Genomic DNA, 18,352 nt, shown 5'->3' with positions numbered 1-18,352 from the left:
GAAACACAAAAGAACTGTCAATCTCCCTCGGCATGGGGCTCCATGCAAGATCTCACCTCGTGGAGATGCAATGATCATGAGAACGGTGAGGAATCAGCCAGAACCACACGGGAGGATCTTGTCAATGATCTCAAGGCAGCTGGAGGGCCTAGCCAGTCTCCAGACCTTAATCCCATAGAAAATCTGTGGAGGGAGCTGAAGGTTCGAGTTGTCAAACGTCAGCCTCGAAACCTTAATGACTTGGAGAAGATCTGCAAAGAGGAGTGGGACAAAATCCCTCCTGAGATGTGTGCAAACCTGGTGGCCAACTACAGGAAACGTCTGACCTCTGTGATTGCCAACAAGGGTTTTGCCACCAAGTACTAAGTCATGTTTTGCAGAGGGGTCAAATACTTATTTCCCTCATTAAAATGCAAATCAATTTATAACATTTTTGACATGAGTTTTTCTGCATTTTTTTGTTGTCATTCTGTCTCTCACTGTTCAAATAAACCTACCATTAAAATTATAGACTGATCATTTCTTTGTCAGTGGGCAAACGTACAAAATCAGCAGGGGATCAAATAATGTTTCCCTCACTGTACATACTTTATTCTATACTACGCCACTGTATCTTAGTCCAATGCCGCTCTGACATACACTACCGTTCAAAAGTTTGGGGTCACTTAGAAATGTCTTTGTTTTTGAAAGAAAAACACATTTTTGTCCATTAAAATAACATCAAATTGTTAATGTTGTAAATGACTGGAAACGGCAGAATTTGTATGGAATATCTACATTGGCGTACAGAGGCCCATTATCAGCAACCATCACTCCTGTGTTCCAGTGGCACGTTGTGTTAGCTATTCTAGGTTTATCATTTTAAAAGGCGAATTGATCATAAGAAAACCCTTTTGCAATTATGTTAGCACAGCTGAAAACTGTTGTCCTGATTAAAGAAGCAAATAAACTGTCCATCTTTGGACTAGTTGAGTATCTGGAGCATCAGCATTTGTGGGTTCGATTACAGGCTCAAAATGGCCAGAAACAATTATCTTTCTTCTGAAACTTGTCAGTCTATTCTTGTTCAGAGAAATGAAGGCTATTCCATGCGAGAAATTGCCAAGAAACTGAAGATCTTGTACAATGCTGTGTACTACTCCCTTCACAGAACAGCTTCATTAAATGCTACCCTCAAAACACCAGTCTCAACATCAACAGTGAGGATGCTGTTCCCGGAGTTCCTTTGTCTGTGTTCTTTTGCCCATCTTAATATTTTCTTTTTATTGGCCAGTCTGAGATATGGCTTTTTCTTTGCAATTCTGCATAGAAAGCCAGCATCCCAGAGTTGCCTCTTCACTATTGACGTTGAGACTGGTGTTTTGCGGGTACTATTTAATGAAGCTGCCAGTTGAGGACTTGTGAGGCGTCTGTTTCTCAAACCAGACACTCTAATGTACTTGTCCTTTTGCTCAGTTGTGCACCGGGGCCTCCCACTCCTCTTTATATTCTGGTTAGAGCCAGTTTGAGCTGTTCTGTGAAGGGAGTAGTACACCGCATTGTACGAGATCTTCAGTTTCTTGGCAATTTCTTGGAATAGCCTTTATTTTTCAGAGCAAAAATAGACTGACGAGTTTCAGAAGAAAGTACTTTGTTTCTGGACATTTTGAGCCTGTAATCGAACCCACAAATGCTAAAGCTCCAGATACTCAACTAGTCTAAAGAAAGCCACTTGTATTGCTTCTTTAATCAGGACAACAGTTTTCAGCTGTGCTAACATAATTGCAAAAGGGTTTTCTAATGATCAATTAGCCTTTTAAAATTAAAAACTTTGATTAGCTAACACAACGTGCCATTGGAACATGGGAGTAATGGTTGCTGATAATGGGCCTCTGTTCGCCTTTGTAGATATTCCATAAAAAACAAACCTTTTCCAGCTACAATAGTCATTTACAACATTAACAATGTCTGCACTGTATTTTTGATAAATTTGATGTTATTTTAAAGGATAGAAAATGTGCTTTTCTTTCAAAAATAAGGACATTTCTAAGTGACCCCAAACCTTTGAATGGTAGTGTATATGTATTCATTCTTAATCCATTCCTTACTTAGATTTACGTGTATTTTGGGTATATGTTGTGAAGCTGTTAGATATTCATTGTTAGATATTACTGCACTGTCGGAGCTAGAAACACAAGCATTTTCGCTACACACGCAATAACCCGAGTATGTGACCAATACATTTGATTTGATTTGAAGGGCGATAGTCCAGTGTCACTTTGATTATGTCTGCACATCATGGTTCACCAGCAGCCCCAAACATCTAAAGAATAAGCTACCAGCTAAACAAGCTTGTAATAATTGTACTTAAACTCCCCCCTCATACTCATCTAGAGGTTGTATCTATGTAATGTGTCTGTATCTATGCAATGTGTCTGTATCTCTGTAATTGTATATGTATTTATGTAAAAAAATAAATAAATAGGGACCACAATGGAAATAATGCACGACCCTGACTTTATTGTTCAATCCCGGTCACTTAAGAAAATCTTTGTGTATACAAGGATTTTTTTTACTGACAAATATAATCAATCTGATCTCTGCAGCGTCCAATTGATGAATGGAAAGAGACATCTGTTACAAAAAAAACATTTTTGTTATGACATTCAGAGATTGTCATAACCATGATGTAGAAGTGTCCAAAGTTGGTATGCTTTGTTTATTGGTTGTGTGGTGCACAGTAGCTGTGTGTGGGTAAAATCACCGGGGAAGCCAGAAAAACAGCCATATTACAACCTATGTGTTGTGTTAATTGCGTTATTTGCTCAATAATGTTTGATCATATGCCTTGCCACCATGATATATAGATGTAAGGCCGAGACAATAAGAAGACACAGTGGCAGAATAAATTCAAACAAACCTTTGTTTCATCACAAAACCGGAGAGAAACCTTTGCCCAGTGAAGTCCCCAAAGCATATTGCATGGAACAAACAGTTACATGACCTACAGCAAGTTAGCATTTCTGACATTTTCGGACCACTAATGATTTAGAACCACGGAAAGTTACCGCAAGACGCAAAGACAACAGGAGCTGCCTCCACTATTCTAGCACCATTTCAACTTCAACATTTCAACATCATCTTATGCTTAGTCTAATTCAGTGACAACTAAAAGATACCAAAAACAATTTAGTCCAATGAATGTAAGCTAAATATGATGTGGCTGTCCATGGTTCTAATTTCTGTATGTGTTTATGTGTGTATGTACAGAAACTCCAATGCCATCCTCTCTTTCATGGAGATGAAATGTTTTATCACTCTGTCATACAGTACACACGTTGTTTTTTGTTGTCCTAGGCTACTTGGCTACAATGCTTGCTCGCTAGTTTAACTTCATTTCATGGGCAACGTTAGCTAGTTACAGCAACATTAGCCTTCTACATCAAGCTACATATTGAACTTCCATCCTCTCAGGCCAGGGGCACTATGTATGTATTTATGGTTGGATCAGAATCGCCATTAAAATCAGTGTCCAGTATGGAGAATTAAGTAAAAACACAAGTCCAAATCCCTATCTCCATCCATGGTTAATTGAGGAGAGGGACAATTTTATCTAGTGAGCTAGCCACCGGAGGACAACACAAAGAGATGCAAGAATTCAAGTTGTTTCTGTCAATGACGTATGCTCTCGATGCGATTGGAGAGAAGCCAAATCCAAACCAGCTTCTATTGACACTTTTTTTTGGTGCGCCAGGACCATTCACAGTTGAGCTCACTCAGTTTAGCACTGATTGGCTATTATTTCATACTTTTTTATCAAGGGAGGCCAAATGCTCGCTGGCTTCCCTTGCATTCAATGCTATGGGCGGCAACAATGTTATACTCTTTTGGACGAGACAGCATCAGATAGATGGCCTACTGTCACATCCTGATCCTAGTAAGATGTAATTATCTATAGTAGAGTAGGTCAGGGCAGTGGGTGTTTTGGGTTGTTCTATATTTTCTATTTCTATGTTTAAGTTCTAGTTTTTCTCTTTCTATGTTGGGATTGTTTGGGTTGATCTCTAATTGGAGGCAGCTGATCCTTGTTGCTTCTGATTAGAGATCATATTTAAGTAGGGGTTTTTCTTCCTGGGTTTTGTGGGTAGTTGTTTTCTGTTTAGTGTATGTCACCTGACGGAACTGTTGTCGGTCGTTTTGTTATTTTGTTTAAGTATATTCATTAAAAGTAAATATGAGCACTCTACACGCTGCGCCTTGGTCCCCTTTATACGACCTTTGTTACAGAACTACCCACCATGATTGGATCAAGCGGTGTGCCCGGGCAGAAATGGACACCTGGTCACATCAGGAGTGGATTGAGAGGAGAGACTGGACTTGGGGCCAGGTAATCGAGCGATATCGGAGCCTACCTGGGAAGAACGAGAGGCAGCCCCAAAAACTTTTTGGGGGGGGCACACTGGTAGTTTGGCTCGGCCAGGACTGGGACCTGAGCCAATTCCCCGTGCTTTTTGTGGTGAGCATGTGCCTGCCTCTCGCACTCTCTCTCCAGTGCGCCTCCATAGCACAGTACGTCCTGTGCCTCCTCCTCGCGCTCTCCCTCCAGCGCGCCTCCAGAATCCAGTATGTCCTCTGCCTGTTCTTCGCACTCTCCCTCCAGTGCGCATCCATAACCCAGTACGGCCGGTACCTGCTTTGAGCACTCGGTCCTCAGTGCATCTCCCAGGTCCGGTGAGACCGGTTCCTGCTCCTCGTACAAAGCCTCCAGTGATAATCGATGGTCCGACGCCTGTAGGATGTTCCATGGCGCTAAGCCTCTAGTGATGATCCATGGCCCGGAGCCTGTAGGGATATTCCATGGCACGAAGCCTGAAGAGGTAATCCATGGCCCGGAACCTGAAGAAGTAATCCTTGGCAAAAAGCCTTGAGGGATTATAAATGGTCCGGAGCGTGTAGGGATAAACCATGGCACGAAGCCTGTAAGAATAATCCATGGCCCGGCATCTGTAGAGATAATCCATGGTAAGAAGCCTCCAGTGATGATCCCTGGTGCGGAACCTGTAGAGATGATCCATGGCATGGAGCCAGCAGCAACGGTCACTAGTCCGGAACCTATTATGACGCCTCCCAGTCCGGAGCCTCCTGCGACGCTTTTTCCGTCCGGAGCCTCCAGCGACACTCCTCAGTTCGGAGCCTCCAGCAACGCTCTTCAGTCCGGAGCCTCCAGCGACGCTCTTCAGTCAGGAGCCTCCAGCGACGCTCTTCAGTCCGGAGCCTCCAGCGACGCTCTTCAGTCCTGAGCCTCCAGCGACGCTCTTCAGTCCGGAGCCTCCAGCGACGCTCTTCAGTCCGGAGCCTCCAGCTACGCTCTTCAGTCCGGAGCCTCCAGCTACGCTCCCCAGTCCGGAGCCTCCAGCTACGCTCCCCAGTCCGGAGCCTCCCGGTCCGCAGCCCGGAGCCTTCACCTCCAGCGGCGGCCTGCAGCCCGGAGCCTCCAGCAATGATCTACAGTCCGGTTCCTTTCACGACGATCCACGGTCAGGTGGTAATAAAGCAGAAGGATCAGCGGGTGAAGCGGAGAGTACGCCCAGAACCAGAGCCGCCTCCTATGCTGGAAGTTAAGGTTATGTGGACTGCATTTGAGCCGCCATAGACTTTTGTCACCCCCCTACCCTCCCTTTGTGTTTTGTTGGGTTTTGATTATGTTGCATTTGGAGTCTGCACCTTTGGGGGGGGGGGGTACTGTCACGTCCTGATCCTGGTAAGATGTAATTTTCTATAGTAGAGTAGGTCAGGGCATGACAGGGGGTGTTTTGGGTTGTTCTATGTTTTCTATTTCTATGTTTAAGTTCTAGTTTTTCTATTTCTATGTTGGGATTGTTTGGGTTGATCTCTAATTGGAGGCAGCTGATCCTCGTTGCCTCTGATTAGAGATCATATTTAAGTAGGGGTTTTTCTTCCTGGGTTTTGTGGGTAGTTGTTTTCTGTTTAGTGTATGTCACCTGACGGAACTGTTGTCGGTCGTTTTGTTATTTTGTTTAAGAATATTCATTAAAAGTAAATATGAGCACTCTACACGCTGCGCCTTGGTCCCCTTTATACGACCCTTGTAACACCTACACATACTGAGACAGAGCGACGCTGTTTCGCTGGTGCGGATGTTTCTCCAGTGAGATACATTCAGCCTCTTGTGAATTGAAGGAAAATTATGATTCGAAGAGAGATGATAGATCTATTTGATATATTTTCATTTTTCTCTTGGTCCATGAATATATTAATACAGAATTACAATCTCATGATGCAGTAATGACCCAATGTTGCCACAATTTAGGGATTTACAGCCTGTACAGGTCCGGAACGATGCACCCATTTGATTGTATTTTAACCAAAGCTCAAGATCGCAGTCTTGGCATCGTAAAGGACCATAACTGTATTACCATTATTGCTCTTTGTTTTTGTTGTCAATTGTCTGTCAGTGTTTTATCTGTTGTTGTTTATGGATGCTGTGTGGGTTGTCTGCCACCAAGTGGCATGTTTTATGTCCTACAGATATATTTTTTAAACTCCAATTAAATATATGAAAGAGACAAACTTAGTAAGCAGTAATGATCCAATGTGGCCAAAATGTAGGGATTGTCAGTTGTGATCATGCATTGCCTTTAATATAAGACCACCTCAATATTTGTAGGACCTGCATTTCATTACACTTCTTCAGGCACCACAAGCAGCAGATGCAGGCTTTCAGCATACAGCGAGCACAGGCATTTTCCTACAAACAGTAAAGACATTGCGCATTTTCTCCTTTCACCCATTGTCTGGCTTGACTTGATAAACTGGTAGTTGGTATAAGTCAAAGTGAGTATGTTTAAAGGCACAATCTGTGAAATTTCTTGCTTCTTAATGAATGGTAAAATCTAACAAGACTGCCACTACTTTTTCATTCCAATGTTGAATTAGAATTCTGTTGTTGATGTCTGAAAACCTTCAATACACATGCAATAGGTCCTTGTTTCACATTTCTGATTCGCACTTATTCTTCCTAAATCTGTGAAACAATTATAACACTCCTGTTGAAACTGCTAACCAGGTTTGTATTGAGAAGCTAAAACAATGCATCAAGAATGAAGAGAGAGCAGCCATGTGAAGGGTTAATTCTGTTCCAGAGCACAGAGCAACACTGGGTGGGGAGGAGCAGGTTGATGTCACTTTGCTAAAGTGAAACATATGTTACTAAACATGCTGTATGTCACACACATGAATAAACTCTTAAACTCTTCAGAAATCTCTCTTAAACCGCTACACAGCTTCCTATGTTTTTTAAACTACAGAAAATACTAGAGAAAAATCTGAGAACACGCTTACACTCTTTTACACAGGCACAGGTGAGTAGAGATCTACAAGGATTGGTGAAGAAATACTACTGTGTACATTTATTTTAATCTCCTGTTTTGTTTATCTACGGTACCTATGTTAAACTATATTTATTACATTTTAAAAATGATACTGTATGTAGTACGGATAAATAACTTTAATCAAGATTGGTTAATGTCTCTTAGTGCCGTGTTGACAATGGCACTGAAACTATTGACAGCTGACCTATTCCAGGAAATGGAATAGTCTCAGTTAAAAACATAAATATTGTATTAATGACTGATTGATTATAATCTGGATCTGGAGTCAATTATTAATTTGATCTGAAGGTTTGCTGCAATTTGCTAAATGAAAACGTTGAACTTTAACTATGCTTTACAGTTTCGACTTTGTTCTCTCTCTCTCTAGATATGGCTTCATCCAGCATTCTACTTTCTGAAGACCAGTTCCTGTGCTCCATCTGTCTGGATGTGTTCACTGAGCCAGTCACCACTTCATGTGGACACAACTTCTGCATGGTCTGTATCACAAAGTACAGGGATAGCAAGGACCTGTACCAATGTCCACTGTGTAAGGAGAAGTTCTACAGACAACCTGTGTTTCGTGTTAACACAACGTTCAGAGAGGTTGTAGAGAATTATAGAAAGATGAGAGACAGAAGTAAACATGAGTCCCCTGCCATACCTGGAAAAGTGCCCTGTGACGTCTGCACTGGGACGAAGCGCAAGGCCCTGAAGTCTTGCCTGGTGTGTCAGACCTCTTACTGTGAGACTCACCTGGAGCCTCATCAGATAGCCCCACCCTTAAAGAGACACAAACTGATCGACCCTGTGGAGAACCTAGAAGACCGGATGTGTAAGAAGCATGACAGACTCCTGGAGCTGTTCTGCAGGACTGACCAGACATGTGTGTGTCAGTTCTGCACTGAGGGAGACCACAAGACTCATGACACTGTCCCTATAGAGGAAGAGTGTGGAGAGAGGAAGGCTCAGCTGGGGAAATCTGAAGCAGAACTGCAGCAAATTATCCAGGAGCGACTGAAGAAGGTTAAAGACATCAAACTCTCAGTAGATCTCAGCCAGAGAGATGCAGAGAGGGAAATAGCAGAGAGCTTGCAGGTCTTCACTGCTCTGGTGCGCTCCATTGAGAAAAGTCAGGTTGAGCTTCTTAAAGTGATTGAGGAGAAGCAGAAAGCAGTAGAGAGGAAGGCTGAAGGGCTCATTAAAGAGTTGGAGCAGGAAATCACTGAGCTAAAGAGGAGAAGCACTGATCTGAAGCAGCTCTCACAGACTGAGGACCACCTCCAACTTCTCCAGAGCTTCCTATCTCTAGTGTGCACCCCTCAACCCACCAAGGACTGGTCTGAGATCAGTGTTCACAGTGATCTGTGTGTGGGGACTGTGAGGAGAGCTGTGTCCCAGATGGAAGAAGCACTGAGTAAAGAGATGGAGAAGCTGCCTGAAGTCAAACTGCAGAGGATTCAGCAGTATGCAGTGGATGTGACTCTGGACCCTGATACAGCAAATCTCTACCTCATCCTGTCTGAGGATGGGAAACAAGTAAGACGTGGAAACACACCACAGAATCTTCCTCCCAATTCAAAAAGGTTTGATGGTCATCGGTTTGTCCTTGGAAAGGATGGCTTCTCCTCAGGAAGATTTTACTATGAGGTGACGGTTAAGGGTAAGACTAGATGGAATTTAGGAGTGGCCAGAGAGTCCACTGACAGGAAGGGGAAAATGAAAATGAGAACTGAAGATGGACTCTGGACTGTGTCCCGGATCTATGAGAATGTGTACAAAGCTGGTACCTCCCCCTCCGTCGTCCTCTCCCTGAGAGAGAAGCCCCAGAAGGTGGGGTTATTTGTGGACTATGAGGAGGGTCTGGTCTCCTTTTATGATGTGGAGGCCAGGTCTCATATCTACTCTTTCACTGGCTGCACCTTTACTGAGAAACTCTTTCCATTCTTCGGCCCCTCTGATAATGATGATGGTAAAAACTCAGCCCCTCTCATCATCTCTCCTGTCAATCACACACACTGATTCAACGATGGGGAGGGAACAGATAATTAACTAATTACATTCACAAATCATTGAATATATCAGTTTAGAAATGATCATATTTATCCAGTTTACATGACACATGATTAGAATTTCCATGGATGTCCTCTGTAATCTCATCATCAAATGAAAATTGAAACTTCTTTACTCTGTTAGGGACAGATTGAGTATTACTTGTTAAGGGGTCATCCAAAATATGGGAGGTTTGTCAAACATTTTTTATTGCTTTGGAGAGGGTTGTGTGGGCTTTGGGGGTTACAGGGGAGGGTAGTGTATTTTTTTCCCGGGTTTACATTCACCATTCTGCTCGTATTTTCCCTACAAACAGTGGCTTGACTTAACTTTATTAGAGTAATATCAAAAGTTAGAAATATTTGGGGAAGGTTTGGTATGGTGTAGCTCTTATTAAGCCTTAGCTACTGCAGGCCTGTGATATGAAGGCAGTGCCCCCCGGTGCTCCAGCTGACTCCGACAGTTGAACTTGAGGTGAGGGAGACAGTTTCAGGCCTACCAGAGTTACTCCATTAATCTACCAATATAATGCTCATCATTATACAAAATATTCAGATTGAAAGCCTATACATTTGCCCCCCTTCTGTGTGTCTATATCCGTGTAGCAGATGCAGTAGCCATCTGCCATAAAAAAATGCATGTCAGTGTCGTAGCATGCCACCAGCATATCTCTCTCTGGGGTTAGGCCTAAGCTTATTTTCCTATATATATGCTGCGTGTATATATATATATATATTTATTTAAATGTTAATATCATACAGTGGACACCTAAGCCTTTGCAATGCCCTGATACATTTAGTAATCAAATCTCTGACAGCTGAACCGTAAGGTGGACAACAATTTTTTTAGGAAAGTACCTCCCAAAAATAAAAAATGAATTGGCTATAAAGTTTTGCACATGCTACACATCGAAACACAACAAATAGTGTTCTGTAAATTGTTATAGTCTGGTTTTAATTACACGTAAATATGGTTTAATTAGCCAACTTTCCTCATTTATTGAAGGCGCTGGCTGTCCAGGTTGGATTTGAATGCATATAGATGTTACATTTCTCAAATGTCTGGTAAATTAAACATTTTCCTGTCATGTTGTCCAGCGCCAGAAATGGCACATTGAAAAAGGTTTTAGAATAAATTCAAACAAACCTTTGTTTCATCACAAAACCGGAGAGAAACCTTTGTCCAGTGAAGTCCCCAAAGCATATTGCATGGAACAAACAGCTACATGACCTACAGCAAGTTAGCATTTCTGACATTTTCGGACCACTAATGATTTAGAACCACGGAGAGTTACAGCAAGACGCAAAGACAACAGGAGCTGCCTCCACTATTCCAGCACCATTTCAACTTCAACATTTCAACATCATCTTATGTTTAGTCTAATACAGTGACAACTAAAAGATACCAAAAACAATTTAGTCCAATCAACATAAGCTAAATATGATGTGGCTGTCCATGGTTCTAATTTCTGTATGTGTTTATGTGTGTATGTACAGAAACTCCAATGCTATCCTCTCTTTCATGGAGGTGAAACGGTCTATCACTCTGTCATACGGTACACACATTGTTTTTTGTTGTCCTAGGCTACTTGGCTACAATGCTTGCTCGCTAGTTTAACTTCATTTCATGGGCAACGTTAGCTAGTTACAGTAACATTAGCCTTCTACATCAAGCTACATATTGAACTTCCATCCTCTCAGGCCAGGGGCACTATGTATGTATTTATGGTTGGATCAGAATCGCCATTAAAATCAGTGTCCAGTATGGAGAATTAAGTAAAACCACAAGTCCAAATCCCTATCTCCATCCATGGTTAATTTAGGAAAGAGACAATTTTATCTAGTGAGCTAGCCACCGGAGGACAACAACACAAAGAGATGCAAGAATTCAAGTTGTTTCTGTCAATGACGTATGCTCTCGATGCGATTGGAGAGAAGCCAAATCCAAATCAGCTTCTATTGACACTTTTTTTTGGTGCGCCAGGACCATTCACAGTTGAGCTCACTCAGTTTAGCACTGATTGGCTATTATTTCATACTTTTTTATCAAGGGAGGCCAAATGCTCGCTGGCTTCCCTTGCATTCAATGCTATGGGCGGCAACAATGTTATACTCTTTTGGACCAGACAGCATCAGATAGATGTCCTACACATACTGAGACAGAGCGACGCTGTTTCGCTCGTGCTGATGTTTCTCCGGTGAGATACATTCAGCCTCTTGCGAATTGAAGGAAAATGATGAAACTAAGAGAGACGATAGATCAATTATTTTATATGTTTTCATTTTTCTCTTGGTCCATGAATATATTAATACAGAATTACAATCTCATGATGCAGTAATGACCCAATGTTGCCACGATTTAGGGATTTACGGCCTGTACAGGTCTGGAACGATGCACCCATTTGATTGTATTTTAACCAAAGCTCAAGATCACAGTCTTGGCATCGTAAAGGACCATAACTGTATTACCATTATTGCTCTTTGTTTTTGTTGTCAATTGTCTGTCAGTGTTTTATCTGTTGTTGCTTATGGATGCTGTGTGGGTTGTCTGCCACCAAGTGGCATGTTTTGTTATGTCCTGCAGATTTGTTTTATAAACTCCAATAAAATATATGAAAGAGACAAACTTAGTAAGCAGTAATGACCCAATGTTGCCACAATTTAGGGATTGTCAGTGATGATCATGCATTGCCTTTAACATAAAACAACCTCAATATTTGTAGGACCTGCATTTCATTAGACACTTCTTCAGGCACCACAAGCAGCAGATGCAGGCTTTCAGCATACAGCGAGCACAGGCATTTTCCTACAAACAGTAAAGACATTCTGCATTTTCTCCTTTCACCCATTGTCTGGCTTGACTTGATAAACTGATAGTTGGTATAAGTCAAAGTGAGTATGTTTAAAGGCACAATCTGTGACATTTCTTGCTTCATAATGAATGGTAAAATCTGCCAAGACAGCCATTACCTCTTCATTCCAATGTGGAATTAGAATTCTGTTGTTGATGTCTGAAAACCTTCCATACACATGCAATAGGTCCTTGTTTCACATTTCTGATTCACACTTATTCTACCTAGATCAGTAAAACAATTATAACACTCCTGTTTAAACTGTTAACCATGTTTGTATTGAGAAGGTAAAACAATGTATCAAGAATGAAGAGAGAGTAACCATGTGAAGGGTTAATTCTGTTCCAGAGCACAGAGCAACACTGGGTGGGGAGGAGCAGGTTGATGTCACTTTGCTAAAGTGAAACTGAAGTTGCTAGATATGCTGTATGTTGCACACATTAATAACCTCTCTCAAACTCTTCAGAAATCTCTCTTAAACGGCTACACAGCCTCCTATGTTTTTTAAACTACAGTAAATACTAGAGCAAAATCAGAGAACAGGTTCACACTATTTTAGACAGACAGGTGAGTAGAGATTTACAACGATCAGGAAGAAATATTACCTTGTATAATTATTCTATGGTAATCTCCTGTTTTCTTCATCTACAGTAACGTTACATATGTTTAACTATATTTAGTACATTGTCAAATTTATACTATATGTAGTACGGCTAAACAACTTTAATCAAGATTGGTTAATGTCTCTTAATGCCGTGTTGACAATGACACTGAAACTATCGAGAGCTGACCTTTTCCAGGAAATGGAATAGGCTCTGTTAAAAATATAAATATTGTATTAATGACTGATTGATTATAATCTGGAGCTGGAGTCTATTATTATTTTGATCTGAAGGTTTGCAGCAATTTGCTAAATAAAAATGTTAAACTTTAACTATGCTTTACAGTTTCGACTTTGCTCTGTCTCTCTCTAGATATGGCTTCCTCCAGCATTCTACTTTCTGAAGAGCAGTTTGTGTGCTCCATCTGTCTGGATGTGTTCACTGAGCCAGTCACCACTTCATGTGGACACAACTTCTGCATTGACTGTGTCACAAAGTACTGGAATAGCAAGGACCTGTGCCAATGTCCTCTGTGTAAGGAGAAATTCTACAGACAACCTGAGCTTCGTGTCAACACAACGTTAAGACAGGTTGTAGAGAATTTTAAAAAGATGAGAGACAGAGGTAAAGATGAGTCCCCTCCCAAACCCGGAAAAGTAGCTTGTGACGTCTGCACTGGGAAGAAGCTCAGTGCCATGAAGTCCTGCCTGCTCTGTCTAACCTCTTACTGTGAGACTCACCTGGAGCCTCATCATATAGCCCCAGCCTTAAAGAGACACAAACTTGTTGACCCTGTGGAGAACCTGGAAGACAGGATCTGTAAGAAACATGACAGACTCCTGGAGCTGTTCTGTAGGACTGACCAGACGTGTGTGTGTCAAACATGTGTGTGTCAGGCAGACCACAAGACTCATGACACTGTCCCTATAGAGGAAGAGTGTGGAGAGAGGAAGGCTCAGCTGGGGAAAACTGAGGCAGAAGTGCAGCAGATTATCCAGGAGCGACTGAAGAAGGTTGAAGAGATCAGACTCTCAGTAGATCGCAGCAAGAGAGATGTAGGTAGAGAGATAGCAGACAGCGTGCACGTCTTCACTGCTCTGGTTCGTTCCATTGAGAAAAGCCAGGCTGAGCTCATTGAGGTGATTGAGGAGAAGCAGAAAGCAGTAGAGAGGCAGGCTGAAGGGTTCATTAAAGAGCTGGAGTAGGAAATCACTGAGGTAAAGAGGAGAAGCACTGATCTGTAGCAGCTCTCACAGACTGAAGACCACCTCCAACTTCTCCAGAACTTCCCATCCATAGTGTGCACCCCTCCACCCACCAAGGACTGGTCTGAGATCAGTGTTCACAGTGATCTGTGTGTGGGGACTGTGAGGAGAGCAGTGTCTCAGCTGGAAGATACACTGAATAAAGAGATGGAGAATCTGCCTGAAGTCAAACTGAAGAGGATTCAGCAGTATGCAGTGGATGTGACTCTGGACCCTGATACATCACATCCCAAACTCATCCTGTCTGAAGATGGGAAACAAGTAAGATTTGGAGAAACAACACAGAATCTTCCTGACAATCCAAAAAGGTTTAATCAGTATTGGATTGTCCTTGGAAAGGATGGCTTCTCCTCAGGAAGATTTTACTATGAGGTGATGGTTAAGGGGAAGACTAGTTGGAGTTTAGGACTGGCCAGAGAGTCCACTGACAGGAAGGGGACTATCACATTGAGCCCTGAACATGGACTCTGGACTGTGATACTAAGTGATGGGAATGAGTACCAAGGCTGCACCTCCCTCCCTGTCCTCCTCTCCCTGAGAGAGAAGCCCCAGAAGGTTGGGGTGTTTGTGGACTATGAGGAGGGTCAGGTCTCCTTTTATGATGTGGAGGCCAAGTCTCATATCTACACTTTCACTGGCTGCACCTTTACAGAGAAGCTCTTTCCATACTTCGGCCCCTCTGATGATGATGATGGTAAAAACTCCGCCCCTCTCATCATCTCTCCTGTCAATCACACATGCTGATTCAACGATGGAAAGGAAACTGTTTTTTCCAGACATTTTAAAATGCACATTTACAAATTGTAAACATACTGACAGGTCACATGATTTGAATATCCACGTTGTCCTCTGAAATTGTATCCTCAAATGAGAATGTAATGTTTCTCTCAACCTCTTATTCTCTCTCTAAGTGAATGTGGTGATTAAGGACTTACTCAGCCTTTAAACTTGTTTTGGATGTAGGTGAATGTGACAAAGGACTTTAAAGCGCAAATCCACCGTTGAAACAGTAACAAAGTGCTTTGGTAAAAAGCTGAGGGATGTGCCTGGATATAATTAACCACTCTCAGATTAATAGACAGAGCTATGGATGCAAGGACTGACCATCCATTATATCAAAATTATAGTTTTAACCATGTTTTGAGGCAATACAGTTTATTTTTACATTTAAAATGTTCACAAAATTTGGAGAGAAACAAGCTTACATTTTGGGATCAAATGGGGTGTGACAGTTGAACTAAGCTGATGAGGCATTTATAAGTCATATTTTTCAAGAATCAATAGGTGTATATCATTCATTTAGAAGTCCAAAAATGGATTTTGAAACTACAGATTACCCGTTCTAGCTTGTTGTTGCTACTGTATAAGTGAATGTGGTAAAATACTTACTCAGCCTTCGAGCTGGTTACACAGTTCTGCACTTCGATAAAGGACATACTTTTCCATTGAGCTGGCTGTGGATCCAAGACCGTGAATATAATATAACCTGTCTTCAGTAGGTTGTTGGTTTAGGATAGTGATTTTGATAAAACACATACTTTTCCTTTGAGCTGGTGGTGGATGTAGGTTGGGTTGAGACCAGGGATCTTAAACAGGGTTATGATGAAGGAGCCTTTGGCCACGTTGCCCAGGTTGTAGTGGGCCAGACGCAGCATAGACGACAGGATGAGGGTCAGTGGCAGGTGGGATTTATTCCTGATGTCCACCACAGGGTACATGAAAATCAGAGTTAGAAATAGACAAACTCATACAGGACAGACCTGGGTTCACAATATATTTGTTTTCTTTCAGATACTTTGAGCGTTTGATTGAGTAGGTATGGCGTGCCAGATGAGCAGAGTCTGTACTTTTGGGACTATTTCATTTCTTCTGTTGCATCAGGAGAGCTCAATCAAGTGCAGCTAACGAATTTCACAGAAAAACAAATACTTTGAACCCTGGGCTGATACGGGGATTTTTCCTATTTAACACAAATATTTAATGGTATTAATTAAATATACTGTTTTGTTGGGTGTGTATATATATATATATATATATATATATATATATTGTTTTTAGGACATCCTGACACAAACCCATGTCCCCCATAGAACGGATCCTCTCCTGCCCCACAGCTCTCACAAACAGATGGACATTGCTTGTTTTCCTTTCTTTTATTACCCTGCACAAAAATGTTATCAAAAATACGATTGATTAAAACGTATGAAGGGAATAGAGATAGTCATATACGATCCCTTTGTTCATCGATGCAGTATTACAAACTCAATAAGCAGTAATGACCCAATGTTTCCACAATTTAAGTATTGTCTGTTATGATCATTCATTGCCTCTGGCATAAGACAACCTCAATATTTGTAGGACCTGCATTTCATATATTAAACTAAAATAAAACATCCTCATAAGAGTAAATGGCTCTTTCATATTTGATCCACCATATTAAAATGATCCTGTTAACAGGTGAGGCCGAACAACTTTTCACAAATCAAAAATCACAAACTTAAAAAAATGTCCATGTAAGAACGTTTCTGTTATGCTAGTCAGTTATATTTGTCAAAATTGTATTAGATTTACCAATTCAAGACAAGATGCGAACATGATCATCATTACCACAATCCAAGAATTCATTTGAGATACAAAACACTTGTAGTGTACCGTGGTAGTGGTGACAAAATAACAGTGATGACATGGAATGCATTTTCAAAATCAATCACAATACTTTGACTCAAGAGGCTTAACTTAAAAACATCAACTCTCAGCCTGTAAAATAGCATCAAACTACACTAACAATATTCTTGATGGATGTACTTCTGTTACCTAAAACATTTGTCACAAAAACACATTGTGCTTTTTAAAAAATCCAAAGCTTTCATGTAACGTGTTCCATAACTTAAAAAACAGGTTACCAAAAATATTGTAGTCCCTGGAAGTGGCGTAATATCATGGAAACATTTGGAATGCCTTTTGGTTTGCGTCTTCTGGTTTGGTCAAGAAAAAGTCCCACCTCCATGAGTCTACAACAATAAACAAATGGAGTGTTAAACTTTACTACCGTCTTCATCAGCGTCATCGTTTTGGGTATATCCTCACCTACATCCGAGGCGGCAGGTAGCCTAGTGGTTAGAGTGTTGGGCCAGTAACCGACAGGTTGGTGGCTCCAATCTCTGAGCTGACAAGGTAAAAATCTGTTGTTCTGTCCCTGAACAAGGCAGTTAACCCACTGTTCACAGGCTGCCATTGTACATAAGAATTTGTTCTTAACACACTTGCCTAGTTAAAAATATGAAATCTGACTCTAGATAATGGAGGTAAATGAATGTATTCTCTGTTGGAAAAGTTTTTTTAACTCACCATGGGCTTCATCTCACGAACGTCTCCATCTGCCTCCGGCCGATCCCTTCCCGCCATATTCTTACTGTTCTGTACAAACTCCTAAAGAGGGAGAGAGAAAGAATGAGATAACAGGGCAAGTTTGGTGTAAAATGTGCACAAACGCTAATCGCCATTTGGAAATGGAGTAAAAGTGGTACTCGGTAAAAACAAAGGCTATGTTCCATTATCCACACTAACAAACCACAAAAAATGTACAGTGTGATACATTGGAATGCTAGTGTGGATAATGGAACAGAGACATATATACAGTGGTGTAAAGTACTTAAGCAAAAATACTTTAATGTACTACTTAAGTTGTTTTTTAGGTGTCTGTACTTTACTATATATACTTTTGCCAACTTTTACTTTTACTTCACTACATTCTTAAAGAAAATAAGGTACTTTTTACTCCATACATTTTCCCTGACACCCAAAAGTACTCGTTACATTTTGACAGGAAAATGGTCTAATTCACACACTATTCAAGAGAACATCCCCGGTCATCCCTATTGCCTCTGATCTGGCAGACTCACGAAACACAAATTCTTTGTTTGTAAATTATGTCTGAGTGTTGGAGTGTGCCCCTGGCTATCCATCAATAAAAAAATAAAGAAAATTGTGCCGTCTTGTTTGCTTAAAATAAGGATTTTTAAAAATTATTTATACTTTTGATACTTAAATACATTTTAGCAATTCCATTTACTTTTGATACTTAAGTATATTTAAAACCAAATACTTGTATCTTTTACTCAAGTAGTATTTTACTGGGTAACTTTCACTTTTACTTTAGTCATTTTCTATTAAGGTATCTTTACTTTTACTCAAGTATGACGATTGGGTACT

General features: G+C 41.2%; 1 protein-coding gene and 1 pseudogene across 1 annotated transcript; both read left to right on the top strand.

Moving 5' to 3' along the window:
* Positions 1-7,195: 7,195 nt before the first annotated feature.
* Positions 7,196-12,051, top strand: LOC106602568 (E3 ubiquitin-protein ligase TRIM21-like). Its single transcript, XM_014195270.2, has 2 exons — positions 7,196-7,361; positions 7,759-12,051. Exon 2 carries the CDS (start codon positions 7,761-7,763, stop codon positions 9,390-9,392), a length of 1,632 nt encoding a protein of 543 aa, XP_014050745.1. The 5' UTR covers positions 7,196-7,361; positions 7,759-7,760; the 3' UTR covers positions 9,393-12,051.
* Positions 12,052-12,661: 610 nt separating this feature from the next.
* LOC106602567 (E3 ubiquitin-protein ligase TRIM39-like) lies at positions 12,662-16,535 on the top strand (annotated as a pseudogene).
* The last annotated feature ends 1,817 nt before the right edge of the window (positions 16,536-18,352 follow it).

Source organism: Salmo salar, chromosome ssa04, assembly GCF_905237065.1.
Source record: "Salmo salar chromosome ssa04, Ssal_v3.1, whole genome shotgun sequence".
Classification (NCBI taxonomy): domain Eukaryota; kingdom Metazoa; phylum Chordata; class Actinopteri; order Salmoniformes; family Salmonidae; genus Salmo; species Salmo salar.
Note: the sequence above shows the minus strand (reverse complement) of the source record. Positions and strands in the feature narration are given on the sequence as shown.

Coding starts and splice junctions, on each gene's coding strand:
- LOC106602568 (XM_014195270.2), top strand. CDS start 7,761: ATGGCTTCATCCAGCATTCTACTTTCTGAAGACCAGTTCCTGTGCTCC.